At 39.4% G+C, this 27,840-nt stretch overlaps 1 protein-coding gene and 1 pseudogene across 9 annotated transcripts in view; both read left to right on the top strand.

Moving 5' to 3' along the window:
* The window catches only part of ZNF638 (zinc finger protein 638), a 128,953-nt gene that overhangs the window by 40,608 nt on the left and 60,505 nt on the right, over nt 1–27,840 (top strand). For 6 of the 9 annotated variants that reach the window (XM_054509768.2, XM_054509767.2, XM_054509769.2 and 3 more), the window contains exon 2: nt 26,096–27,611. In XM_054509768.2, coding sequence (XP_054365743.1) covers nt 26,096–27,611 — 1,516 coding nt within the window. Of the gene's footprint in view, nt 1–11,315; nt 11,466–19,915; nt 20,082–25,771; nt 27,612–27,840 lie in introns of those variants that run through there. The other 3 variants (XM_054509774.2, XM_054509772.2, XM_054509773.2) reach the window with 3 other exon arrangements.
* Nucleotides 3,183–4,023, top strand: LOC123851186 (ATP synthase F(0) complex subunit C3, mitochondrial-like; annotated as a pseudogene).

Below are 27,840 nucleotides of genomic sequence, written 5' to 3'. Positions count from 1 at the left end.
TTTAAAGATTTTATTTATTTATTTGAGAGAGAGAGAGCACATGAGAGGGGGGAGGGTCGGAAGGGTCAGAGGGAGAAGCAGACTCCCTGCCGAGCAGGGAGCCCGATGTGGGACTCGATCCAGGGACTCCAGGATCATGACCTGAGCCGAAGGCAGTCGTTTAAGCAACTGAGCCACCCAGGCGCCCTGGGCAATAAAGAGATTTCTTTGCAAGGCTCTAGGGTATTTTTTATTTGTTTTCAGATGGACCATTTTGACTTGAAGCTTATTCTTTCTTTTTTTTTTTCGTTTGGTTTACAGTTCTTTGTATTTTTTTTTTTTTTAGATTTTTAAAGAATTTCATTTATCTGATAGAGAGAGAGCAAGAGAGTGAGCACAAGTAGGCAGAGCGGCAGGTAGAGGGAGAGGAGAAGCAGGTTCCCCAAGGAGCAGGGAGCCCAATGTGGGGCTCAATCCCAGGATCCCGGGATCATGACTCCAGCTGAAGGCAGACACCTAACCAACTGAGCCACCCAGGCGCCCCAGTTCTTTGTATTTTAACTCATTTATAGATTTGTATAACCACTGCCATAATCAGAATAAAGACTAGTTTTATATTTCCAAAACACTCCCTGTGTTAACCCTTTATAGTCACACTTGCCCTTCAACTATAACTCCTGACAACTACTGATCTACTCTCCATCACTACAGTTTTGTGGTTTTGAGAATGTTATATAAGTGAAATCACATGGAATGTAACCTCTTGAGACCAGATTCTTTCACCCAGCATGTTTTGAGATGCATCCAAGTTGTAGCATGTATCAGTAACGTGTTCCTTTTTAAAAAATATGTTCCTTTTTATTGCCGACTAGTGTTCCTTGTATGGATGTAACAAAATTTGTTTATCCATTTACCATTCCAAGGACATTTGGTTGTGTCCAGTTTGGGGCTATTACGAATAAACCTGCTATGACATCTGTGTATAGGTTTTTGTGTCAGTATAAGTTTTTGTTACTCTAGGGTAGATTCTCAGAAGTGGGATTGTAGGTTTATATAGAAAATGCTTGTTTAACTTTATAAGAAAGTGCCAAACCATTTTCTAGAATGGCTGTACCATTTTAGATTTCCACCAGCAATATATCATATTACCTTACTGCCTTTGCCACAGCTAATTAAATTAGGATAAGTGTCTTAGCTAAAAGGTACATTCTATTAGCCAGACCAGTGACTTATGAATGAACTAGTGTGAGAGCTCTGCCAAAAAGTGGACCAGGGGACCCAAGCAAACCTGAATTCGAGATTCTCAGAAAAAAGAGAGGCAGAGGGGCGCCTGGGTGGCACAGTCGTTATGCGTCTGCCTTCGGCTCAGGTCTCGATCCCAGGGTCCTGGGATCAAGCCCCACATCGGGCTCCCTGCTCCACGGGAAGCCTTCTTCTCCCTCTCCCACTCCCTCTGCTTGTGTTCCCTCTCTCTCTGTGTCTCCCTCTGTCAAATAAATAAAATAAAATAAAATAAAATAAAATAAAATAAAATAAAATAAAATAAGAAAGAAAAAAGAAAGCAGAAGCCAAGATTAGAGGAGAAGCAGAAACCTAGAAATCATCTGTATGGTAGACTTATTTAAATAGGGTACAACACTTGCCTATTTGAGGGAATGAAGATATGACAAAGTCAGCAGTACTGCTGTTGGGTCATGAATGATGAAAAGTTCATATTCTATTGCTCTTTGCGACCTGGCTTTCCAGAAGCTGAGCTGGAGACTCTACCTTTTTTTTTTTTTTTTCTGTGTAGCTTTAAAATAAACTATCATAAGTTATGGAAGGAACCTTTATTTTTTTATTTTTTGAAAGATTTTATTTATTTATTTGACAGAGAGAGACACAGTGAGAGAGGGAGCACAAGCAGGGGGAATGGGAGAGGGAGAAGCAGGCTTCCCGCAGAGCAGGGAGCCCGATGCGGGGCTCGATCCCAGGACCCTGGGATCATGACCTGAGCTGAAGGCAGACGCTTAACCAACTGAGCCACCCAGGCATCCCTGGAAAGAACCTTTAATATAAAAGCTTTATTGAGATATAATTCACATATCATACAGTTCATCCATTGAAAGTGTACCATTCGGTGGTTTATAGTATATTCACAGAGTTCTATGCAGCCATCACCACAATTAATATTAGAAACATTTTCATCAATCTAAAAAGAAACTCCATACCCTTCTGTCAAACAAACTTTCTTATCATGGGGACCAGGTACAGTTCCTGATTATTCCTAACAGGTTTCCATTCCCTGCAAGTCCATGAAAGTATTCAAACAAAATAATCACAACTTACTGCAGGAGCCAGGTATCAACCCACTCTATTGAAATTACAAAGCCTCCCACATGTGACTGTTCACTCTGTTTCTGAGTATGACTCTCATAGGGCCCTATGTGATGTGTGATGTCCTCCTCCCCCAGGTTGTAAGTATATGTGACAACAAACTGCTAGCAATCTCATATTTTCATTGTTGGGTGTCATGTGTTCATCCATGCCAATAATCCTAGAGTGGGAGTCCCACACTCACTAATGGGGTGATTAGGAAGAAACTAAAACAAGGTATTTAATAGCAGATTTGAGCAGCAGAAGAAAGAATCAACACACTTGTAAATAGTTAATTGAGGGGCAATTGGGTGGCTCAGTCCATTAAGTGTCTGCCTTTGGCTCAGGCCATGATCCTGGGGTCCTGGGATCAAGCCCCACATTGGGCTCCCAGCTCAGCAGGGAGTCTGCTTCTCCCTCTCCCTCTGCCTCTCTCCGTGCTTGTGCTCTCTTTCTCTCTCAAATGAATAAATAAAATGTTTAGAAAAAAAAAAAGAGATCCACATGCAGACACAATATAGTCAAATTGTTAGAAGACAAAGAATCTTGAAGGTGGAAAGAGAGAAGGAGCTTATCTTGTACAAGAGAGCCCCAATAACAGTGACAACTGATTTCTCTCCAGAAATCATGTTGACCAGAAGGCAATGGAATGACATATTTAAAGTGCTAAAAGAAAAAAAAAAGTGTCAACCAAAAATTCTATATCTGGTAAAACTATCCTTCAAAAATGAAAGAGAACCCCACTCCTTTGACCTCTGTTGTAGCCATGGCCACCACCTTCCTGGAAGAGAGGAAGGGGGAGAGGAGCTTATGTTGTCTGTCACCCAAGTCTTCTAGCTGTGCTGCCCCCAAAGAGTGTAAGATGTTTATCTGTGCCAAGCTTGCCTGCACCCCTGCTCTGATCCAAGCTGGATCCAGAATTGCATCCAGACCCATTGCTGCATCAGTGCTATCGTGATAGAAGAGGGCTCTATAGTATTTAATGGGGGCAGAGCATGGAGTGATTTAGCTAATCCAGTGGGAGTTTCAGACCAGTGCAATCAGCAGAGACATTGATACTGCTGCCTATTTTATTGGTACATGTGTTGCAACAATAGCAGTGGAAGTTTCTGGCACTGGTATTGGACTAGTCTTTGGCAGCCTTCTCATTGGTTAGGCCAGAACCCCTTCACTGAATCAGCAGCTGTTCTCATATGCTATCCTTGGACTTGCCTTGTCTGAAGCTTTTGTTTGATGGTTGCGTTCTTTTTCCTTTTTTTCTTTTTTAAATTCAATTAGCCAACATACAGTACATCATTGGCTTCAGATGTAGTGTTTAATAATTTAACAGTTGCTTATAACACCCAGTGCTCATCACATCACGTGCCCTCCTTAATGCCCATCACTCTGATGGTATGCTTTCTTAATTTTGTTTTCTACGTAACAGAAATTACTGCTTGAAATGTTGTTATTTAAATTCATTATGGATGTAATTCTGTGTATTTTACTGTGCCTCGGAAACATATAGTGTTGGTGTCATGGAAATACACATTACAAGTTTCTTCCACTATCTGAAAGTAGAACAGTCCTATGAAAGATTTCTTAAGCTAACATGGTATAATGTGAAGAGTATCTCCCATTTTCTGCAAATTGTGTTACACCACTTTGTTTTTACAAAAGACCTATATTAGTCCCTGTTTTAGCTGATTTTTTTCTTCTGCTAGTTCAAATCTATTGTTAAACCCTACTAGTGAAGTTGTCATTTCAGTTACTGTATTTTTTACTTCCATAATGTCCATGTGGTTCTTTAAAAAAATTATTCCTCTATCTTTATTGACATTCTTTATTTGTTGCAACATGTCATATGTTTACTTACGTCTTTGAGCATGGTTCCCTTTATTTACTTCTTCCAATATATTTCTAATAATTGTTATGAAATCTTTGTATGTTAAATCTAATATCTGGGCCTTATCACAGCCAGTTTCTGTTGTCTATCTTTTTTTCTTGTGTATGAGTAACACCTTCTTGTTTCTTTGTGTTATAATTTTTTTGTTGTTGAAAACTGGACATTTTAGGTACTATATGGTAGCAAATCTAGATCCTGATTATCCCTTTCTCCTGGGACTTGTTTTTGTTGTTGTTTGCTTATTTATTTGTTTAGTAACTTAACTGAACTATTTTAGTGAAGTCTATTGCCCCTTCAATGTGCAGGGTTCTTGCTCCTTAGAGACTGTTCTTGCTCCTTAGAGACTGCAGCCTTGGATGCACACAGGTTACTCTTGGATGACAGTGTTTTAGCAGGACTCTCTTTGACAGTCTCTTTTCCTGATCTCTCTGTTATGCTGTCTGCTTCTATTAGTACTTAAAATTCCTTCCTTTTGGGGCTTCACAATAGGCTGTTTGGATGTTCTCATGAACCTGACTTTTCCTAGTGTAAGTCACCAAAAAAAAAAAAAAGAAGGGAAAGTCAGGTGGAAGCTATCCTTGTTATGACTTAGCCTTAAAAGTCACATAGCATCCCTTCCACCACATTCCATTCATTAGAAACAATAGGCTAGGGCACCTGGGTGGCTCAGTTGGTTAAGCGACTACCTTTGGCTCAGGTCATGATCCTGGAGTCCCTGGATCGAGTCCCGCATCGGGCTCCCTGCTCGGCAGGGAGCCTGCTTCTCCCTCTGACCCTCCCCCCTCTCATGTGCTCTCTCTCTCTCTCATTCTCTCTGTCTCAAATAAATAAATAAAATCTTTAAAAAAAAAAAAAAGAAACAATAGGCTAAGTCCCACCTGCATTCAGTGAGTGTGGAATTAGGCTCTACCCTGTGAAGTGAATCCTATCAAATAATCGGTAGACATATTTAGAAACTACCTTAACAAGAAGAGACAAACTGATTTCTAGTTACCACTGCACAAGGCTTTGATAAAATCTCAGAAAAATAACTGCTTCTTCTTTTGAGTTAGTTTCTGAACTCCTCTCTAAATGATACATGGGTACACCTTATAGTCTGTCACCAATGAGGCAAAATTCAAGGATCAGTAAGAACCAAGTTTTGTTGATAATACTCATTAGCAGGGCATGATACGGCTCTGGGAATTCTCAAACTTTCATCATGGCCCTGTGTCTATCCCAATCATTAGATTTGGATTCTAAAGACATATGGAGGGCAATTACTACCCCCAAATCCAATTTTTTACTACTTTTGTACTTGAGATGAAATGGTGCTGAGATCCTTTGTGTCATTGAGACAAAGCCCCATGGATGTTAAATCACAGGAAAAGGTTCGTGATGACTCTTCTTTTTTTCTAATCCTTTCAGGCATTGAGCTGTGCTGAGCAAGCAGGAGGAGCTGGGCTGTGGACAGAGCTGCTCAGTACTTGTCTGACCAATCAGAAAACAGAGTGGGTAAAAAAAAGGGGAGGAGGATTGTGGACAAAAGTGACGGTCAGAAGAGTAGGTGGAGTAAGATGACATTTTTTTTCCTGTCAAGAATATTGACATTTTTAGGTGGGAGTGCAAATTTCTGCAAGTGGCCCAAGGTGGTGAGAAGATATAAAAATGTGGAGTAGTGTTGATATAGTAGATTCTAAAATTAAAAAAAAAAATTCTTAGGAATGCCATAACTATTCATGAGCATCTTTCAGTTTACAGGAGATTTCCAGACTTATATCTTATGGGCAAGATAAACTAGTCCCTTCCCTTCCACCTTTTTACAGTATGAAAACTGAAATCCAGTGAGGTTAGTATCAGAGCAGGAGCTAGAAAGGGAACTCTTGTGGTTCCTATACCAGTATGTATTCAATGTTCTGTATAGCTGATAAGCAAAAATCTGTGTCCTAAAATGGCCAACCAAGCCAGCAAGGGAATCCCAGCCCCTGCCCTGGGGCTCTTCTAGGTTCTTCTCTTTGCTCTGCTTCCTGCTCCCGCCAAAAGTACCAAGTATGCGGAAGTAGTAGTGTATAAATTACCCCCTTTGTTTATGCTTGGGACTCAGACCTTTGGAGATCATTCTCCTCTGAGCCCACCGGCATTAAATAAACCTCCCATCCTCCAATATCTCCCAGTGCCGCTTGGTTCTTCTAAGTGGCTTATGAAGATTTGCAGATCTGATCCCTTGTACTTCTCCATCCTTATCTTGTCCTTCCTCCATATCATTCCACCTCAGTTGTGCTGGCCTTCTAGTTATTCTTAAACATACCCAATGTGCTCCTGTCCCAGAGTCTTTGTAGTTGAAGTATCCTCTGTTGGAAAGCTCTTCCAGGTATCTGCAAGACTTTCCCTCTCTCTTCCTTTATATCTCTGCTTCACTGTCACTTTACCAGAGAGGACTTCCCTGATTATCCTATCTAAGGCATTACCCAGCCCCTGCTTCATCATTTTCCCCTTACTTGCTTTATTTCCCTTATTTTATTTTACTACATTATATATTCCTTTATTGTCTCTCTCTCTCTTTTTTTTTAAAGATTTATTTATTTATTTATTTGACAGAGAGAGAGATGCAGCAAGAGAGGGAACACAAGCAGGAGGAGTGGGAGAGGGAGAAGCAGGCTTCCCGCAGAACAGGGAGCCCGATGCGGGGCTCAATCCCAGGACCCTGGGATCATGACCTGAGCTGAAGGCAGATGCTTAACGACTGAGCCGCCCAGGCGCCCCTTTCAGTTACCTTTCTTATGGACTATCTCATCTACCTGATATCTTCACCTATTGCCTATTTCCTTTTCTGATTTGTAATTGATGATTCAGAGACTTCCTTATGCATAATTTGTTATTTATTTATTTAAAGTGAATAATTTATTTCTTTTGCAGAGTAAGGATAATTTTTTTTCCTTTTTTTTTTTTAAGATTTTATTTATTTATTTGACAGAGAGAGACACAGTGAGAGAGGGAACACAAGCAGGGGGAGTAGGAGAGGGAGAAGCAGGCTTCCTGCAGAGTGGGGAGCCTGATGTGGGGCTCTATCCCAGGACCCTGGGATCATGACCTGAGCCGAAGGCAGATGCTTAACGACTGAGCCACTCAGATGCCCCAATTGTTGATTGTTTCTTTCCACTAAAATGTAAATTCTATGAAAGCAGATTCTTGATTTTTGTCGACCACTGTATCCTCTAGTATTTAGAATAATGGCACAGAGTAAGTATTCAATGTAATGAAAGTCCATTTATGTCACTCCTTTGTTCAAAACCTTCCCGTCTCATTCACAGGAAAAACCAAAAGGCCTTAAAATGGCCTTTGTTATGGACTGAATTGTTCCTCCCAAATTCCTATGTTGAAGTCTTCACCGCCAGTATACCTCAGAATAGGACTGTATTTGGAGGTAGGGCCTTAAAGGGTGATTACAGTTAAGTGGAATCAGGTGAGTGGGCCCTAATCCAATATGACTAGTGTCCTTATAAGAAGAGGTTAGAGACAATAGGGGTGTGTGAGCATAGAGAAAAGCCCACGTGAGGACACAGAAAGAAGGTGGCCAACTACAAGCCAAGGAGAGAAGCCTGAGGAGAAACCAAACGTGACTATACCCTGATCTAGACTTCTAGCCTTCAAAACTGTGAGAAAATAAATCCCTGTTGGTTAAGTCACCCAGCCAGTGATATTTTGCTAATGGCAACCATAGCCTGCTTCTCCTCCACCTCATCTGCTGTGTCCCCTCTTACTCATGCTGTTGCAGCTTCTTTGGCCTTGCAGTTTCTCAAGTATGACAAGCTGGCTTTCTTCTCAGAGTTTTTGTATTTTATGTTCACTCCTCCTGCAATATTCTTCCTCCCAGATTTCTCTAGTTTATTCATATACTTCAGTCAGGTTTCTGCTCACATGCTGCCTTCTTAGTCATGCCTCTCTTTTTTAAGAGGTTTATCTATATATTTTTAAAGTAATCTCTGCACCCAACATGGGGCTCGAACTCATGACCCTGAGATCAAGAGTTAGATGTTCTACCGACTGAGCCAGTCAGACACCCCTTAGTCATGCCTTTCTTGACCACCATCCTGTTTAAATAGCAACCTCTGTTACCTCCTTATTCCCTATGTCTTGATCTTGCTTGGTTGTTTTCCATAGCACTTACCATCCGACATACTATATATTGCCTTGTTTATTGTCTGTCTCCCCCCATCAAGGCTGTATGTGCCGGGAGGGCACAACTCAGTGTTGCCGTCTGATTTGCCACTGACTCTTCCGTGCCAGAGGAGTTCCTGGAACAAAGTAGGCCCTCAGATAATATTTAGTGGGTCCGTTAATGAATGAACAAATGGTACTGGCCCATAGGTAGACAAATAGATTAGTAAGACAGACTAGAAGGTCCATAAATCCATTTTATGTATGGGAACTTATTTCTTTGTTGTTTGTTTTTTAAAGGGAAGGGCCTTTTCAATGAAGCGGGGGGGGGGGAGCATGGTTTTTATAGTACATGGAAACTTCATGATTGATTTAATATATTTGGAAGAAAACAAAGTTAGATCTTTTTTTTTTTTAAAGATTTTATTTATTTATTTGAGAGAGAGACTGAGATAGAGAGAGCATGAGAGGGGGGAGGGCCAAAGGGAGGAGCAGACTCCCTGCTGAGCAGGGAGCCCGATGTGGGACTCGATCCCAGGACTCCAGGATCATGACCTGAGCCGAAGGCAGTCGCTTAACCAACTGAGCCACCCAGGCGCCCCTACATCGTTAGTTTTTGATGTATTGTTCCATGATTCGTTGTTTGCGTATAACACCCAGTGCTCCATGCAGTACGTGCCCTCTTTAATACCCATCACCAGGCTAACCCATCCCCCCACCCCCCTCCCCTCTAGAAATGGATGTTTTTTGAGGAGAATTAAATTGCAAATATGATTGCATGGAAGAGAGAGAAATTCTAATCAAATTATATATTATAAAAACATCTAGAGAAAGTTGTTCAAGAGCCACACCTAGAAAAAGCACAGGTGAGTGGCTCCTGGGTGGCTCAGTTGTTAAGCGTCTGCCTTCGGCTCAGTTCATGATCCCAGGGTCCTGGGATCGAGGCCCACATCCGGCTCCCTGCTCAGTGGGGAGCCTGCTTCTCCCTCTCCCCGCCCCAGCCCCTGCTTGTGTTCCTGCTCTCGCTATCTCTCTCTGTCAAATAAATAAATAAAATCTTTAAAAAAAAAAAAGAAAGAAAAAGCACAGGTAAGATATTTCAAAGGTTAATTATACCAACTTAAATTATTTTTTATTTTTATTATTTTTTTTAATTTAAAAAAGATTCTATTTATTTATGTGAAAGAGAGTGAGAGAAAGTGAGAGAGCACAAGCAAGGGGTGAGGGGTAGAAGGAGAAGCAGACTACCAAGGAGCAGGGAGCCCAATGTGGGACTCGATCCCAGGACCCTGGGACCATGATCTGAGCTGAAGGCAGACACTTAACCGACTGAGTCACCCAGGCACCCAGTTTTTTGTTTTTTTTTTAATTAAGTAAACTCTGCCCTCAATGTGGGGCTCAAACTCATGACCTTGAGATCAAGAGTCACATGCTCTACTGACTGAGTCAGCCAGGTGCCCGTAATTATACCAACTTTTAAGGAACAGACATGTCCAGTGATATTTAAGTCATTTTAGAGTTTAGAGAAAGAAGTGAGGTTGTGGAGAAATGATCATTCTCCTATACATTTAGTGGAAGTGGGAATTTGGATTAAGTTTTTGAAAAGGATTCTGACAATATCTAGTAGAATTAAATCTATCTACATATACATATATACATATATATCTTTAATGTAGAAGTCTAACTCTTGGAATTCTAGCCTTTAGAAATAAAAATATCAGTTGGTAAGGCTGTTTATATATGAGCAATGTTTGTGGTATCAAAAAGACTAAAAAGAACTTCAGTGTCAACAGGTTGAATAATTGATGATGGAGCCATCCTATGAATATTGCACAACTATTTAAGAAAGGGGATCGATATGGTTTACTTTACTTGGAGAAATGTCAGTAGTCAGAAAAGGGAACAGCAGGCTAATGTCCAAGTTTTTGGCAAAAAAGAAAAAGAGCCTTTCCTGTTGCATGCAAATAACATATTTGTGTATGTTAGTATGAATATATAGAAATGTATGGAAGGAAACACTTCAAGCTTTAACATTGGTTATGTGGAGTTGGCTTGTTGGCCTTTTCTTTGTTGTTTTTGGTTTGTTGCCTCTGCAGGATTTTTAGTTTGAAATGAAAATCTGGTAAGATATATTTTATAAAAAGACTTTTCTTTTTCTATGTTTATTTTAACGTGAATAAAAGAAATACATTTCTGCGAGAGACAGAAAGAAAGAAAGAAAGAAAAAGAAAGAAAGAAAGAAAGAAAGAAAGAAAGAAAGAAAGAAAGAAAGAAAGATAGATAGATAGATATACATCTGCTTGGATGCTAGGTAAAACCGATGCATGAGACTTAGGGTAGGTGGTGTGATTTGTGTGGTATCCATAGGCGAGACTTGGGAGTTTTACCAGATTTTGCCCAATGATTGAGCTTTTATGTTGGTATAGTAGAATAACCTTAAGTTACTCGAGTTCTCTCAACCCAAAGTTTTTCATCAGTAAAATGAAGGCTATGAATATCTACCACATAGGTATTTTGATTGTGAAATGACACATGAAAAGATTTTTAGTGTTAAGCTTTTAGCTTAATAAGCTTCAACTGACTTCTAATTTCCTGACATTTTCAGTGGCTGTGATATGCATCATATCATTGCTATAGGGATGCAAAAATAGATATAAGGCGAGAGCTTAAAGGCAGGCAAAATCTTAACCATATGAAGACTTATGCTATACAGTGCGAGATATTACCGAAGGCAAAAATGGTCAGAAGACTTCACGGAGGCGAGACACCACAGGTCTTAAAGGTTGCGCGTGATTTGGACGGGACAGGTACAGAGCAGGCAGAGGCATTGACAACGGTGCCTGAGGACACAGTGGGCTCCGAGAACGCTACGCGCAAGAGCGCCCCCTTTCGGAACCAAGCGCCTCTGGCTTCTTTCTCGTGCCTCCCGGCGAGCGCGGTGCCGGCGGTACGCAGGCGCCGGGAGCAGATGAGGGCTCGCAAGGGCTCGATAGGTGCGCATGCGTGCAGCCCTCTGGAGGCGGTAGCTTCTTCGGCGTCGAGACTGGAGGCTGAGTGCTAAACTGTGTGGGGCGCAAATGGGATCCGGCTGTTAGTCGCGTAGGCATAGGTAGGATCGCTGCCTTGTGGGGAGTAGGGGGCTGGAAGGCGGGAGCCCGTAGTGTGGGGGTCCTGAGCCTTTCCTGTGCGGTCCGGGCCGACTATTGTATCTGTGTCGCAGCGGCTGCGCACAAAATGGCGGCGGGCAGGCGGCGGGGGCGGGAGGAGGTTGGGGGACCCCCCGGATGGGAAGGGAAGCTTGCCTGCCCCGCTACCGCGTCGGTTCACTTTGCTGCCCTGGAGGGCCGGGTCGGGCAACCGCGCTGGGACCTTGCTTCAGGAAGAGCTGCCCGACGCCGTTGCATTGGGCGGAGGAATGAGAACAGCCCTTGGGCAACGCCGTGGCGGCCCCTTCCCCATCGGCGCAGGGCCTGCCGAGGCCGCGCCAGGCCTGACAGCCAGAGGAAGCGGTGGTGCGGGAGCACCGAGGAGGGAGTAACCATTCCCGTCTGGCCTTGAAGCGAGGCGGTGGAGCTTGAGCCGAGTCCTGTGGCGAGCGACGTTGTGCAAGAAGCGTGGAGACAAGAGCATGTTTGTGTTTGGGGCTGGGGAAGGGGGAGTTGGGGTGAAGGGGGGATGTTAGATCCAGCGGCTTTTGCTGGTCGCTGTCTCCTGTGCCTGCCTTTTGCAGCCTTAAAGCAAAGAAAATGTCACCTCTGTGCAGGATACGGAGGGCTCCTAAACGGTACTGATAATTTATTTACAAATTCCTCGGAGGAATCGCGAATACGGATCGTTAGTGGTTTGTGTGTGATTCCTAGGCTGACCCCCGTTCTGTTAAAGGTGTGTGTGTGGGGGGGGGGGGGGACACAATGTATACCGCCCAGCTCAATCCTTGAGGACGTTTGAAACAGATCTTTTGTTATTCGAGATAATTGCGAATGAGGGAGACTTCTGTTAGTACAAAATGTTTAATTGAACTAGACAGTGACGGCTGCCTCTAGCTGATTTTTCTTAAGATTTACTCTAAGGACAAATTTGGGGGGGAGACCCCTTTATCTTTATTTATTTTTTAAGGTTTTATTTATTTATTTGACACAGAGACAGCGAGAGAGGGAATACAAGCAGGGGGAGTGGGAGAGGGAGAAGTAGGCTCCCCGCGGAGCCGGGAGTCCGATGTAGGGCTCTATCCCAGGACTCTGGGATCGTGACCTGAGCGGAAGGCAGACACTTAAGGACTGAACCACCCAGGCGCCCCCACAAGCCCCTATTTTAATATGAAGGCTTTTTGAAGAAAAACTTGTTACCAGGATCCGGCAACTGATGTTGATTCAAATTCTTTTTCTAACCGGCTTTGGAATTGTGCACAAAAAAATTTTTCTTTTTTCCCCCTCATTTGTTGTAAAGGGTTGACTTATTTATTGGGGGTATTTGCTGATTCAGATTTGCAACTAGTATTGATAAATTGGAAAAATTAATTTTCAAAAAATGATTGAGGTTTATACAGAAAAATAAATGCATAATTTCATTATTTCAACATAGCTTTATTAGGCATTCTAGACTTAGCTTATATTGCATTTTTTATTTGACAACATTCATATACTTTATTTTGTATCCGCATACTCTGTAATACGCACTTTTAATAGTTATGTGGAATCCAACATGTTGATACGGTAAAATATGCTGGGCCAGTCCCTGCTTCCTTGTTGCTATCTGGTAAGGGGAAAGATAAAACAGAAGTCACAAAATCTCATTGGTTTCTATTAACCAGTTTTCAGAATGTATTTATTCATGTCACATATTAATTACCCTGAATATTGGTTATATTTTAGTGTTGTAATCTTTTTTTGTCTTAGAGGGTGTATATAGCAGATACTCTTGTTTAAAAAACGCTTATTACAATCAGAGATCACTTTGTACTTCATGGCTGTCATAAAGATTTTCTCTTGGGTGCTCTTAAGGTGATCTCTGGAAATTTTTATGTAGTGAAAGAAAATGCAAGACAAATAGTTTAGTGAAAAGAGAATAATAGGTTTTGGAATCAAAAGATCTGGATTCAAATATCTGTTTTTTTCTTACCGTGTGTCTAAGATTTTGGGTAAGTTATTTTAGTCTTTCTGAACTTTTGTTTCCTTATCTGTAAAATGGTGATACTACTACTTCCTGCTTGGGATTGTGAGAATTGAGAAGATAATGAATGGAAAGCCCCTATCCTTTGGCACATACTAGGTGCTTAATAAATATTAGCTGATACTTTTATTACAAATGCTTAAGTTTCAGGCAGCATCTTTTGATAGAAGATTATCTCTTGTGGATATTCCCTTTTAGTTAAAAAGAAGCTTAAAGGAATTCAGATTAAATTGATAGAATTTTGGAGCTGAAAAATCATCTAATATTTCATTAAAATGTTTGGTGTATCTATAAATTTTATATGTGCCTCTCTTGTAGCACTTACCAAAATATATTGTAACCATTTATTTATATGATTGTTGTGTTCATCTTTGTATCTGTCCCAGTGCCTGGTATATATTCCATGCTCCTGTGTTGAGTGAATGAACTCAGCTGGTAGTTGCCAGAGCCTGGGTAAGAACCTAGCCCTTGGAGTCCAAATTGTGCTCTTTCTACCATGACTTAATGTGTACTGGTCAAAGTTTGAATAAATCTGTCCAAATTCTTCATAAAATGCTTTATATACTAAAAATCAGTGTTTCCAGTGTGGGTACCCAGTAACATTGGGCTGTTTTACAAGGAAAGAGGAGCTACTGAATGTTGGCATGTGGTGATTTAGACCGCCTCCAGATTTTGAAAGTAATTGTATTTGTGTCTAAAGCCAATAAGCCCCTGTTTGTATTCAGCATTACTTACTACTCTTTTATTACTTCAACTTTATATAGTAGTAGTAGTCTGAAATTTGTGGCTGAGAATGAAAATAGCTATTTGGAAGATAAAAGAATAATGGAAAGGAAGAAGGTGAGGCGTAGAAATAAAACAGCTGTAATAATGGTCAGTGAGGGTCAAGAGCAAGGGTTTTGTCCTGAGAGAAGAGTTCAGGGAGTACAGGAGAGTTTTAAGGTACACATATTTCGTTATTTTCTTCATGGTTACCTTGGGCACATATATATTTTGGATTATTTTCAACTCTTGAGTCTCTTAAATACCAAAATAATTTTTGTTCAGTCTTTTAAGGTTTTACACTTTTTTCCCTACCTTATTTCTACAGTCTTCATTAAACTTTCAACTAATCTCCCTGTTGCCCTGTTGAGCGAATGTTGCCAACCTTATTTTCTTTTGAATGTCTTCATTTCTTTAGAAAACTTCTTATTATGGAAAAATTTAAACATAAAAGTAGAGAGCGTTATGTAATGATTCCCCTGTGTACCTATCACCCAACTTCAGTAATTGCAAGCTAATGGTCAGTCAGATCTCTACCTTCCACCCTATTATTTTTAAGCAAATCCCATATCATTCAATTTATAGTTCAGAATTTTTCTCTACAATAGAGAAAAACATGCTTATCACTCCTAAAATAATAATTCCTCAACGCTAGTGTTCCAATTTCTCCAATTGTGCCTCATATACCACAAAGTGTGTATATACATGTATTAATTTCTATCTCAACTACTATATTGAAATTTTCAGAAATTACCCAAGTCTTAATAAAAGAAGCAAGTATCTACCTACTTCTTAACTAAAGCATTTTGTTTACTATCTTAACACTTTCTGAGCACCTACTGTGAGTCAGGAGGTGTAATTTTTTAAAAAGATTTATTTATTGGGGCGCCTGGGTGGCTCAGTCGTTAAGTGTCTGCCTTTGGCTCAGGTCATGATCCCAGGGTCCTGGGGTCGAGCCCCACATTGGGCTCACTGCTCCACGGAGAGCCTGCTTCTCCCTCTCCCACTCCCCCTGCTTGTGTTCCCTGTCTCACTGTGTCTCTGTCAAATAAATAAATAAAAATCTTTAAAAAAAAAAGATCTATTTATTTTAGGGGGGGCAGAGGGGGAGAGAGAGAATCTCAGGCAGACTCCACGCTGACCTGAGCCGAAATCAAGAGCCAGCCGAGAACCAGCCACTTAACCGACTGAGCCACCCAGGTGCCCCGGGAGGTATAATTTTAATTGTCACATCAACATTCTGAAGTGGGTGTTGTTTTTATTCCCATTTTTCACATGATGACGCTGAGGCTTGAGTTAACCAGCTTGCTGAGGGTCACATTCTTAGCATTCAGCAAGACCAGAATTAATACACTGAATCTAAGGTCTAAGTTCTTAAAAAAAAAAACCACTATGCTACATTAGTGTTAAATTTTATTTACGGGAGTTAACCAATTTTGCGTGAAGTAATTCACTGGCACCCCTCCTAGCAGGGTGGATATCATCAGATTAGTTGAAATGTCCCCAAAGATGAGATTATTATGAATTGCATAATGGGCTGACTAATAGTCAATAGGGAGTGAACAGGATGCGGAAAAAGAAAAACAAAAATGTGTTTAGGGCTGATGCTCTTTTATCGTGTTGCATGTTTTCTGCCTGTTGCCATACTTCTAGTCTTTTTTTTTTTTTTTTTTTTGACTTATTATATAATTAAGGAGTTAGTCTTGTGTTGGACTGAAAAGGTTGGGTCATTTAACTTTTGAATGAATTAAATCTGACAGGAATATCCTGTCTCTCCCTGCCTCCCCTCTTCTATTCTTGTATGCATACACACATGATTTTTTTCTGAACTGTTTGACAGTAAATTGCATATATTTATACTGCTTAATCCTAGTTTACTATTTCCTAAGAACAGGGTATTTTTTTTTTTTAAGATTTTATTTATTTATTTGACAGAGACACAGCGAGAGAGGGAACACAAGCAGGGGGAGTGGGAGAGGGAAAAGCAGGCTTCCCGCCGATCAGGGAGCCCGATGCAGGGCTCGATCCCAGGACATCATGACCTGAGCCACCCAGGCCCCCAGAACAGGGTATTTTCTTTTGTAGTCATAGTAAACAACCTCAATAAATTTAACATTGACAGACTTCTTTAATCTACCATTTTCAATTGACCCAGTAGTGTTCTTTATAGCATTTTATGGTTTTTGGTGGTTTTTCTTTTTTCCAGTACAGGATCAGTCTAGGGTCAGATAATTGTATTTTTAATTGTTATGTCCTCTAGTCTTTTTTTTTTTTTTTTTAAGATTTTTTATTTATTTATCTGAGAGAGAGAATGGGAGACAGAGAGCATGAGAGGGAGAGGGTCAGAGGGAGAAGCAGACTCCCCGCCGAGCAGGGAGTCCGATGCGGGACTCGATCCCGGGACTCCAGGATCATGACCCGAGCCGAAGGCAGTCGCTTAACCAACTGAGCCACCCAGGCGCCCCTCCTCTAGTCTTTTTTATTCTGGAACATTTCCTATAGCCTTTCTTTTATCTTATGTGAAGTTGACATTTCTGAAAAATACAGTCTGCTTTCTTTCTTTTTACTTTCTTTTTTTTGGTAATAGAACATTTCTCATTTTGGATTTGTCTGATGTTTCCTCTTCATTAGATTCAGATTATGTATCCCTGGCCAGAAAAATCACGTAAGTGATGCTGGGTCCCCATGGTATCAAATTTGGAGGTGCATGATGTCCATCTGTCTGCCATAAATACTATGTGTGATAACATATTTGGTCAAAATGTTTGATTCCCCCCCACCGCCCCTAGAACTAACTGATTTGTGAAGAGACATTTTAAGACTATGCAAATGTCCTACTTAATAAAATTTCCCTCTAGATTTAACATGCATGGATGATTTTTTGTCTGAACCAATCTTTACTATTATGGTTACAAAATGATGATTTTTCAAGTCAGGAGTCCCTCTACATTTGCAGTGATTGATTGCTGTGCAATTACAGACTCTTGGTTTTTCAGTGGTTTATAATTTATTGTCCAGTTTTTTCTTTTTCTCATTTCATATTTATATATCTTGTCTTGCACAGTGAAAGCCCTGGTTCCCAACACTATCAAAACATGTACTTACTTGCTTAATCCTGTAACGTATCTAAAGTAATTTAAGAATGGCTTCACCCATGGGGCACCTGGGTGGCTCAGTTGGTTGGGCGACTGCCTTCGGCTCAGGTCATGATCCCGGAGTCCCGGGATCGAGTCCCGCATCGGGCTCCGGGCTCGGCGGGGAGTCTGCTTCTCCCTCTGACCCTCCCTCCTCTCATGTGCTCTCTCTCTCTCTCTCATTCTTGCTCTCAAGTGAATAAATAAAATCTTAAAAAAAAAAAAGAATTGCTTCACCCATATTATTAGAAAAAAACTCCCCAAAACAAACTACTAAAAAGAGTAAGAATTTATGTGTAGTTCTCCCCTTTTTCCTGGCTCCTCTAAAACTGAGGATGTATAAATCAAATAGTGGGTTCTTAAATTATTTGCATTAATTTTTTTAAGTGGGTTATAGTATGCATTTGAAAAATGATTGAATTAATTTGCTTTCAGTTTTAGATTTTTTACCTTCTTCCATCCTTGTTTTAAAGTATTGCTTGTTAACATGCTTCAAAAGTGTATAATATGTAATCCATGAAATATCATTCCCATTTTCTTTAAGTCCTTTCTATCCAGTATCCCATACACGTAATCAACTTGTTTTGTATGTTATCCTACCTGTGTTTCTTTTTGTAACGGTAAGCAGATACGTGTTTTCTTATTTTCATTTTTTTATACAAAATGTAACATGCTAGGGGCGCCTGGGTGGCTCAGTCCATTAAGCATCTGTCTTTGGCTCAGGTCATGATCCCCTCAGGTCCTGGGGTTGAGCCCCAAGTCAGGTTCCCTGCTCAGCGGGGAGCCTGCCTCTCCCTCTCCCTCTGCTGTTGGCCCTGCTTATGCTCTCTCTCTCGTCAAATAAAAAAATAAAAGCTTCAAAAAAAAAAAAAAAGTAACATGCTATATATGCTTTTTTATGCTTTGTGAAGACTTTAAGGAATTTGGCATTTTTAAGGCATTTGACCAGATAGTTCAGATATGCTTAATCAAAGATTTTGGAAACTTATTTTAGGCAGAGACAGACGTTTTGGCCTGTATGCTTCATGAAGGTGAACAACCTAATGGCAGGGAAGGCAAGAATACAGTTATGCCTCAGAACAGTTTCATCTGGGTAGTGAATGTCTTCAATACTGTATTTACTTCTTGGTCCTGCTGACCTCTTTTACATTGGCTTTATTTTATTTCCGTGCTTGTGCTTTCTCACTAAGGCAGTAAATATGCTATCAGTAAGCATTTGAGTTTTATCAGCATCTTCTGCTTTTCTCATTTCTAGTTTTAAAATCCCAGGAAAGATTTCTTTATTCCAGCTTGGGTCAGGTGTTTTCTCTTTGATTAATGCATTACATTTATTGAGGGTAGGCGAGGTAAGCATGCCCACCAAAGCACTTCTCAGGGAGGCATCATTTACTATGAATACAGTGTGGTCTCTCAAGACCGATTTATGTATGCACTGCTTTAAAAAAAAAGTACATATAATTATATTCATCCTGTTTATCAAAAAGTTGTTTTCCTGGGTTAACTATTAAATCATTGCTATATGAGATGGTTAATGCATAGTTCTCATGGTGCTCTGTTCCTGGTGTTGTGCATTAGCAAGTTGAGCTTCCATTTTTTTTTCATATATGGAATCGTGATGTTTATCAATCTCAAGTGACAGTGAAGTTTGTGATGCCCTCCATGATACCAAATAATGTTTCTAATTGTCTGCTTTTTTCTTTGTTTTTTTGACAATTTCCTTGAGGTGTACCACATTTTGGCATTTTTAACTTCTAGTGATACTGTCCAGCCACACTTGTGGCACCTTCAGAGTTATGACTTATCTTTCGTGAGACATGAAGGGACACAACTAATGGTAGAAAAAGTTGGCTAAGTGGATCCATCGGTATACTAGAAGAAATAGCAGATTGAGTGACATTTAAACTGAGGAAAGCCTAGAAAGATATGTACTCCCTCTTATATTAACTGACCAGTGTAATACCGTATTCTTAGGTACAAAAGTGTATTTATATGTTGTCAGTCACTCTAACAAGATAATACCAAATGAGGCATGTGGGTATATATCTAGAAAAATCAATGGTTGTTTTCCTTTTATGTTAAGATTATAGAAAACAACTCTTCTGTGTGTCATGAGGGTGATTTTTCTTTATTTGGGGGGGTGATAATGAACATTTATTATTTTTTATAATGAGAAAAAGCAAAGCTATAAGATGTATATTTTATATATCTAGAATATTGCATGGAAAAATACAGAGAGGAATTAGAGGTTCTAGTTATGATCTTGCAACTTAGTTCTGAGGCTTCACTTAATCTGTAAGAGCTGGGATTCCCTTGCTCACGGTGTTGTTGTGAAGTTCCAATGAGATAGTGAATATTAAAGTGCTTTGTAAACTGTGAAGTACTATAAAGTTCACCTTTGGGGTTTGATATAAATTTTTTCACTATGAATCTAATGGAGCTATTATGATCAGGCGAATTTTTGATGATGCTTTTAGATTTCCTTTTTCTTTTGCAGAATCTATAAAGAAAATAAAGGATTACCTTTCTTCTGAAAGATTACATTAGAATAACAGGCAGTTTTTGATATTCCATGGTAGTGGACATCTCAGAAAGACCTCATGGGATCTAGTGTCAATATTTTTTTAATCCATCAAGCCATTTCTGCATGCCGGCCTCAAGAGGTCAGTTTCTATTAAGTGTTTCTTTTCTTTCTTTCTTTCTTTCCTTTTTTTTTTTTTTTTTTTTTAAGATTTATTTATTTATTTGACAGAGCGAGACACAGCGAGAGAGGGAACACAAGAGGGGGAGTGGGAGAGGGAGAAGCAGGCTTCCCGCCGATCAGGGAGTCCGATGCAGGGCTCCATCCCAGGACCCTGAGATCATGACCTGAGCCCAAGGCAGACGCTTAACGACTGAGCCACCCAGGCACCCCTATTAAGTGTTTCTAAAAGAATTTTTATGTTTGACATTTTATTGAATAATTGTTGTTTCAGAGTAGCATGTTTCAGTTCTTAAAAGGGCATAGAAAAGCGTTAACTGCTACTTGTCACAATAGTAGAATTTTTTCAGGAGTTCAGAATGTTTCGTGACCAATAAATATCCTGGTTTTGGAAAATATTAAATGTAGGAAAATAAAATGTTAACTGAAAATAGTATATTTCTAATTTCATACAGTAAAGTTTGGTGTATTTTCCTCCCCTTTCATCCATGTGTGTATTCACATACACAAACCTGAAAGAAATTATATCAAAATACTAGTTTATTCTAGGATCATGGTTTTAATGGTAAGGATTTAATTTACTATTTTTTATTTTCTATAAAAAGCATATGTTACTTATATAATCAGGAATAAAATTTATTGTAAAGTATTAATATTTAGTTGCAGTTGTTTTCAGAGCAGTGTTAATAATGAAAAACTGAGATCTTAACTCAGGTTTTTCGAAGTGAGTTTAGTGATTTCATAAATCACTCTAGGGGAACCATCCTCTTTATGGCTAGAGCTCAGTTATCCAGGAAATGGCATATTCTTTAATAGTTATGGTTAATGAAGATTATATTTGCTGTCAGGCATTTGTTCTGAGTTTTGGCTATCACTTGTTACTTTGTATAAATTCTATGATATTACCAAAATTTACAAATTACTGTCATATCACTGAATGCCATTGTTGGTGAAACCTCTTGGGTTTCTTGTAGTAGCAGATTTGGAGAATAAGGATTCTCTTATATTTGCTATTTTTGGTTTAGAAGCTAGCTTGACTTTAGACATGTGATGGTAGTACTACATATTTATATATGTAATACAATAGTATTATGGATATTTTATCTTTAATCAGCATTTTGTGTTTTGTCCATATGCCAATTAAAAAAAAATGAGAACAACTTGAAGGGTTTTATGTACTAGTTATTATCCTTAGGGTATATCCTACCAAGGATATTTAATATTCCTTTTTACAGCTGCAAAATAATGGTATACCATAGCTTATTCAGCCAATCTCCAGTCTCTGCAAACCCTCTTAATTGGAGAGGTGTGAAAAGGGAAACATCCAGATTTTTAACTATATTTTATCATTTTGGTTTCTCTGATTTCTTATGAGACACTAACTCCATCTTAAAAAGTGGAATGTTAGTTTTATAAAGGAAGGGATCTGTTCTGGCTTAATATACTTCCCCATGTAGACCAGCACTATTAAAGTGTTTGTTAAGTGGATGAGTAAGAGTTGGGTTTGAAGTTATTCTGACATATGGCTTAAGAAGACAGTTTCTCTACGTTTTTAGGTGTACCTAGCACTTTTTTTTTTTTTTTTTTTTTTTTTTTAGGTATCTTGAAAGATCTGATAGTTGATTTTGGAATTTTATTCTTCTGAATCTGTTGAGAAGGTGATAAATTTCTGTGCTTCATTTAGGGGTTAGCATTTGCATTGAGTAATTGTACCCTGAAGCATTATTGGTAGGGCTGAAGTTTAAAAAGGGGGAGAAAAGTTAAGCAGCAAAGAAAAGGATGCTGATTGGTGGGGCTTGCCTGTCTTTAAATTAGAGTTGAAGAAATGAGGCTTGAAAATTATCTAATTGCAAAAGGGAAATTTGTAATACCTTATAAATAGAAAGCTTGAACTATAAATACCAGCATCTTTTGTTCGCAGTGAATGTGAATGATAGTTTTAAGAGAGATTAAACCATAACTTTCCTAAATGATTTCTTAATCATTTAGGAAATGTGCTTACCCTTTCAAAATAAAAAGACAGTTATGCAAATGAACTATGGGTATACTCCTTAAATTTCATTTACAAAAAACCCCACAAAGGTTACTTAACATTTTCTTAACCATTGAAGATCTCTTACTTGGCATATGGATTGTGGGCAGACTTTTTATTATATTTTTTAAAATAGTCTGTGTCAGTTCTTACCAATGCTCAACATTGTGTTTCATGCTTCTAATTTAACATTCACATCATTGTAGTGGGAATAGAACTGGAGTCAGCTGAGCACATGTATAGTAAAGTAATTTATCGTAATTCCTCTTTTAGTGATGTTTTGAAGAACTCCTTTGTCAGAAACTTTTCTGCCAGGATTAAAAGTGATAATGGTAGCATAAGAAAGTGATGATTTTACATTAGTGGATCAGTGTCTGAAAATGTTACTAAGTGCAATCTAATGTGAAAATACACTATACTTAGAATAGGTCTTAAATTCAGAAGGAGTCTTGGGATAAAAGAAGTGTTGGCTTAAAGTTCAGAGGGATTAAACTTGTTCTTAGAAGGGAGGTTAGTTGAAGAGACCTATTGAAAGAGTGACAGTTGCTTATAATGATGGATTTTCCAGGATATGCATATCTGGAGAGAAACTTTCTTACCTCTAGCCAGCAGCAGGTCCTGGAATCAGAATGCTTCATAAATAACTATGACTAAACAAGCCCCAAACTTGTCTTACCAAGGGAGAAGGGAGAACAATCTCTTTGGGAGAGCCAGGACTGCTGTTAACTTGTTACTATGTCCTCATTATATTAGATTTCACATTGGGACTAACCACATGGGACATCTAGTGTGTGTGCACACGTGTGTATTTTAAGTCTCCTAAAAAAAATGCAAACAAGCCAAATCTCTGCTTACTGAGAGTTGAAATTTAAGTTAGGGAAAGGCCTTTTACTTCTCTTCATTTATATTCCACACTGTTCTATGAATATTGAATCTTTCAGGACTGATATTTGCGACTACAACACTGATATGGATATGGCAGTTGTTGAAACGTGGAAATAATTCTGCCCTGATTAGTAAGAAACTTTCTCCCCAAGGGTGGACCTCCAGTTCCCCCACTCTTTTAGTATCTCCAAGGACTGTCTCCCTCTTCCCCACCCACCACCTTGTGCTACAGCAACTAAAAGCTTAAGGGGGCTAGAGGAAGGAAGGGCTCAGGACCCTGGTTGCACACTGTAAGTCATGAGTTACTGTTTTAATTGTTCATTGTTTGTGCTTTACCAATTACTATTTCAAATAACACCTCTGAGAGTATAATCATGAAGAAAACTCAAGTTTAGGAAGCACAAAATGAAAAAAGCTTTTTGATAAACAACGGCATCATAGAGCCTTTAATATACGGTAGGCATCATGTCTCTCTAAGAAGGATAGCTAGTGCATGCATTTCAGACTTTCTTGACCAGGGATCTTGTTTGTGGAAGACCTACAGTCTTATAGGATACTAATTTCTGCAGAATACAGTTTGTGAAGGGCTGCTCTCTTACATTCTATGAATGTATACATACATCAGTGTAAGGGTGTGCTAGACACATTAGGAAATATGTAGATAAGTTTTTGCCTTTAAAGAACTTAAGATGTAGATACTTCTAAATGATACTTGTTCACAGTTCCATGCGGTAATCAGATGACTGGTTGAAATCTGTTTTTTTGTTTTGTTTTGTTTTGTTTAAAGATTTTATTTATTTATTTGACAGAGAGAGACACAGCGAGAGCAGGAACACAAGCGGGGGGAGTGGGAGAAGGAGAAGCAGGCTTCCCGCGGAGCAGGGAGCCTGATGCGGGGCTCGATCCCAGGGCCCTGGGATCATGACCTGAGCCGAAGGCAGACGCTTAACGACTGAGCCACCCAGGCGCCCCGAAATCTGTTCTTTTTGATTTCCTTATGGGGGGAGAAACAGTATTTGGGAGAGTTCGTGTTCCTGATGTTGTGGGAGTCTTCACCAGTTAAGGAAAATGGTGCTGAAAGAGTTTGAGTAACTAGATGACAAACTGCTTATGTAAGACAAAGTTGTTCTTGGAAATATTTTTATTTTGTAGAAAATAGGCACAGTTTCATATGACTGTTGTCTAAAAAGACCTGGAGTTTGTTATAAATGAACATTATTGACAGAGAATTTGGATATCATATCATTGTTTACTAAGCTTGTGTCTGCTGCTTGTATCTGTTGAATTAGAAACTTGTGTAATTTTTGTTGTAGTGTTGTGTTTCATTCTGATTTGAAAATTAATTATGTATATTAATGACGACTTTGGATGTGATCAAATAGCTTAACAAATATTTGAGGGTATTTTAAGTAGGAGTAGAGTTTATGCTTGGAAGATAAGACAGCAATAAACACATTCTTTTAATTGCCAGTAGATAGTTTAAAAAAAGACCACACATATGAACACAAAAGCATAATAAAAGGTATGAATCCCAAATGGTACAAGCAACAAATAAAGTTTGTTGAAAGACTCACTGGGTGTTGGTGGTCAAGAAAGGTTTAATGGAGGCTGACCATTGAGTAAAATCAAGTAAGTCAAGTCCAGGGCAAAGTTATTTTGTTTGTTTTGATTGGAAGAGATAGTTAGAAGGGAGTGTGTTAACCAGATAAAGCCCATTTCTCAGCCAAATTAACATTTCACTAACATTATGTATAAATTAAAAAAGGATATAGTGGAGTTATGGATGAAGTTGTAGCTTGAACCAGAAAGTGATCATCAAATATGATCTGTAGTGTGGATTTTCATAGTAGGTGTAGATGTCTCAAGACCTTATGTTTCCCACCTTGCATTTCTATCAGGTATAAAAGTAGGGACCTGATGGAAAACAGGCATAGTCTGTTTTATTTTGTTTTTTGTTTTTTGAAACTGGGAGAGGGAAGTCAAGTTTGGTGGTTGCTGACCTTGGTCCTGAATGATAGCTAAACTATTTTTCTGAGACTCAGATTGGAATGAATTGTGCTGTGCTCTGATGGCTGGACAGCAACCAGTTTAATACTGTGGGAGCTGCAGAATGTTCTTGCTCACATCTGTTAGTGGTTAAGAGTATGCGTTATGGTTAAGAGTATGCGTTATGGGGCTAAATTACCTTGAGTGCAAATCTTGGCCCAGTCATTTATTATCTGTGCAAGTTACTTCTGTGCCTTAGTGTCCCTGTCTGTAGAACTTACATATTTCAAGGGGTGGTTGTGAGAATTAAATGAATCAATCCATGTAAAGTGCTTGGAACAGTCACTGGCACATGAACAAACAGTATAAACTTAGTCATTGTTATTACTGATATATATTTGCCTATACACTGTGGAGGGAATCCAAGAGAAAGGTGACTGGTGGTTGTACTACATATTATGTTGTATGTTACAATCAGTTCCATGCTGCTGCATACTCTTTTGTCAGACTCTAGTCAAGTTATTGATGATCAGTTTTCATCTTAAACATTTTATTTAACAACAGAAACTTAGGCATAGTCTAATTATTATATGGAATTTGTGAGATGTGATTCCAAGGAGACTGTCTTGGAGAAATGAGTCTTGTAAAATTTTAGGCTTACAGTTTCTGTTCTAATGGTTTGTACATAACATACATATTAAGTGTATGTGTGTTTCTAAGTATTTTAATGCCTTCATCTTTTTTTCCAGTAACAAAGCGTGAAAGAAATCCCCAATGTTTTTCAAGATTATTTAAAAGGATTTGTAATTACCGCTCAGCACCTAGGACAGCACCCAGTGCAACAATTTGTACATGAACTCTGGCTTGAGGTTTGGGGTTTGTGTTCTGGATTTGGGAAAGAAAAGAAGAGAACATTTTTGGGAAAGTTATCAATTCTCATAAACGCTCTAAAAGTATATGAAATGGAGGATGATTTCATGGCTTTATTTCAAAATGTTTTACACTGGCTGTAGAACCCACTTCATGAAGTAGTTTGAGTTAAAATGATCTAATATTTGTGTTTTAACTTTCAGCTTTGTGTTATTCTTGGAAAATTTCGCACCACTTGTGAATTCCTTGAACCTGGGCATTGCAAACCCACTTCTGTTGGGCCCATCTCCTTTGCACTTTGCTCAGATTAAGACTCAGTTGGCGCTTCAGCAGCTGAATGCCGTTGCCTCACATAGTTCAACACCACCTTATACTTTATTAAATCAGGCTTTCTTGAAAATAGCCATGTCGAGACCCAGGTTTAATCCTCGAGGAAACTTTCCACTTCAGAGGCCACGAGCACCTAACCCTTCTGGGATGAGGCCTCCAGGACCATTTATGAGGCCTGGATCCATGGGTCTTCCAAGATTTTACCCAGCAGGGAGAGCCCGTGGAATTCCACACAGATTTGCTGGCCATGAATCTTATCAGAACATGGGACCACAGAGAATGAATGTTCAGGTAACTCAACACCGAACTGATCCAAGATTGACCAAAGAAAAATTGGATTTTCATGAAGCACAACAAAAGAAGGGGAAGCCTCATGGTAGCCGGTGGGATGATGAGCCTCATATATCTGCATCAGTGGGAGTGAAACAGAGTTCTATAACACAGGTTACAGAGCAGAGTCCTCAAGTTCAGAGCCGCTATACAAAAGAGAGTGCCTCAAGTATCTTAGCAAGTTTTGGATTATCTAATGAAGACTTAGAAGAACTCAGTCGCTATCCTGATGAACAGCTAACTCCTGAAAATATGCCATTAATTTTGAGGGATATAAGAATGAGAAAAATGGGGCGCCGATTACCCAGTTTACCTTCTCAGAGCAGAAATAAAGAAACACTTGGTAATGAGGCAGTTTCAAGTAATGTGATTGATTATGGGCATGCAAGCAAATATGGCTACACAGAAGATCCACTTGAAGTACGTATTTATGATCCTGAAATTCCAACAGATGAGGTCAAGAATGAATTTCGGTCGCAGCAGAGCATTTCTGCATCTGTTCCCACTCCAAATGTGATATGTAATTCTATGTTTCCTGTTGAAGATGTGTTTCGACAGATGGACTTCCCCAGTGAGTCCTCTAATAATCAGTCCTTTTTTCCAGTTGAGAGTGGAACTAAGATGTCAGGCTTACACATTTCAGGAGGACAGTCAGTCCTTGAACCTGTAAAACCTGTCAGTCAGTCCATTAGCCAAACAGTTAACCAGACAATGAATCAGTCTCTTATTCCTCCATCTATGAACCAGCAACCTTTTTCATCAGAATTAATTTCAGCTGTAAGCCAGCAAGAGCGGATCCCACACGAACCTGTGATTAATTCATCTAATGTACACGGATCAGGAGGAAGTAAAAAGAATTACCAGTCAGAAGCTGACATTCCCATTCAGTCGCCCTTTGGGATTGTGAAAGCATCATGGTTACCAAAGTTTTCACATGCTGATGCCCAGAAGATGAAGAGACTTCCAACTCCCTCTATGATGAATGATTATTATGCAGCGTCTCCAAGAATATTTCCACATTTGTGTTCTCTGTGTAACGTAGAATGTAGTCATTTGAAGGTGAGTGTTTTTAAAGATCACTGTATAATTCAGCGCCCAAATTTCCTCTAAATTTTCATATTGTGCTGGTGTTAACTAGGCATTGAGGAAATGGCAGAAATTATTTGTGATTGCAACATCACCGCTTAGTTAAAATCTAAGTAGCCCTGGCTACTGACTTGAGTGTTAGGCTTCCTTTATTCCTGTGACTGGCCACATAACATAGTTTGTCCATGTACTTTGAACTTTT

The sequence above is a fragment of the Mirounga angustirostris genome, unplaced genomic scaffold (genome assembly GCF_029215605.1).
Source record: "Mirounga angustirostris isolate CCGP_5_RB_7025 unplaced genomic scaffold, mMirAng1.0.hap1 SCAF_10, whole genome shotgun sequence".
NCBI lineage: Eukaryota > Metazoa > Chordata > Mammalia > Carnivora > Phocidae > Mirounga > Mirounga angustirostris.
Note: the sequence above shows the minus strand (reverse complement) of the source record. Positions and strands in the feature narration are given on the sequence as shown.